Below are 1,296 nucleotides of genomic sequence, written 5' to 3'. Positions count from 1 at the left end.
TAAAATCACAAGATTCATACGTTTCTTTTAAGTACTTTGAAATAGAGACGGACTGGACACGCACAACTTCATGCATTTTTCATGTTTAGTGAGAATAACAACTTTCTATTTTAAAATATTTAATAAAACATTATTGTTTAACCTTTTCATATCATAATTCATGAGGGTATTTTGGAAATTTGAGCCCTTTAACCAATCCATCTATATATATATATATATATTAGTAGCCTATTAACCAATCCATCTCATTCCACAACATCTCTTTCATTAGAAACATAGTAAGCCAAAAAGAAAAAAATGTCTCTAGTGACAGAGGAGATCAGAGCAAGTGCAACTGAATTCTACACTGGAAATGATATCTGCCAAGAGAAATCAAAGTTGTTGCTGACTGAAGTAGGCCTACCAAATGGCCTACTTCCTATGCAAGACATGTTAGAATGTGGCTATGTTAAGGACACTGGCTTTGTTTGGCTCAAATCCAAGAAAAAAACAGAACACAAGTTTGAAAAAATTGGTAAATCAGTTCAATATGCAACTGAAGTTACTGCCTATGTTGAGCCCAATAAGATCAAGAAACTTACTGGGGTTAAAGCTAAAGAGCTTCTTATGTGGTTAACACTAAATGAAATATGTGTTGATGAGCCATCCACTGGTAAAATCCATTTCAAGACTCCAACTGGGCTTTCTAGGACTTTTCCTGTTGCAGCCTTTGAACTTAATGAGCCCAAAAAGGAAGTCAAAGAAGAAGTCAAAGAAGTGAGTAATGTGGTTGCTGCTGCTGTGGAAGTGAAAGAGGTGTAAGAGAAAAAAAAACAATATAATTTGTTTGCCTTAGTATTAACTATAATCTAATATTTGCTTATTTTATTAAACTTTGATTAAAAAGTTGTTGTACTACTACTACTTTTGTTGAGGATGGTGATTATCTAATCCATCTTATTGTACCCATCATCAAGTGGCTAATTATGTCATCTTTTATTTGAATTTAGTGACATTATTATTATTATTATTAATAGTAATTTCTTCCTCTTAATTTTTCTTTAGGGATAACAACATTTTGATCCTTCAGTTATTGATAAATTCTATTTTTGGTTCTCTCATCCAAATTGTAAGCAGACATAAGAAATTATTTCGTTGGTGAAAAGGAAAGATTGAATATATTTCATTAATGAAGGGGAGTTGGTAGTTACCTTTATTAAGAAGCGCTTTTAATTGATAAGTCACGTTGAAGCAAAAAAAATAATTGTAAGCTTGTCACGCTAGTTGTTGTTTGGGGTTAAACGTAATGTGTAGCTA

General features: G+C 32.1%; 1 protein-coding gene across 1 annotated transcript; it reads left to right on the top strand.

Annotated features, from left to right (window-relative positions):
• The first annotated feature begins 243 nt into the window (after nt 1–243).
• Nucleotides 244–1,013, top strand: LOC125867198 (uncharacterized). The gene has a single exon (XM_049547626.1). The coding sequence runs from the start codon at nt 298–300 to the stop codon at nt 799–801; it is 504 nt and encodes a 167-aa protein (XP_049403583.1). The 5' UTR covers nt 244–297; the 3' UTR covers nt 802–1,013.
• Nucleotides 1,014–1,296: the final 283 nt, after the last annotated feature.

The sequence above is a fragment of the Solanum stenotomum genome, chromosome 1 (assembly GCF_019186545.1).
Source record: "Solanum stenotomum isolate F172 chromosome 1, ASM1918654v1, whole genome shotgun sequence".
NCBI lineage: Eukaryota > Viridiplantae > Streptophyta > Magnoliopsida > Solanales > Solanaceae > Solanum > Solanum stenotomum.
The sequence above is the reverse complement of the archived record's forward strand: the minus strand, read 5'-3'. Positions and strand labels throughout refer to the sequence as shown.

Excerpts from the sequence above, each read along its gene's own strand:
- LOC125867198 (XM_049547626.1), top strand. The coding sequence starts at position 298 with ATGTCTCTAGTGACAGAGGAGATCAGAGCAAGTGCAACTGAATTCTAC.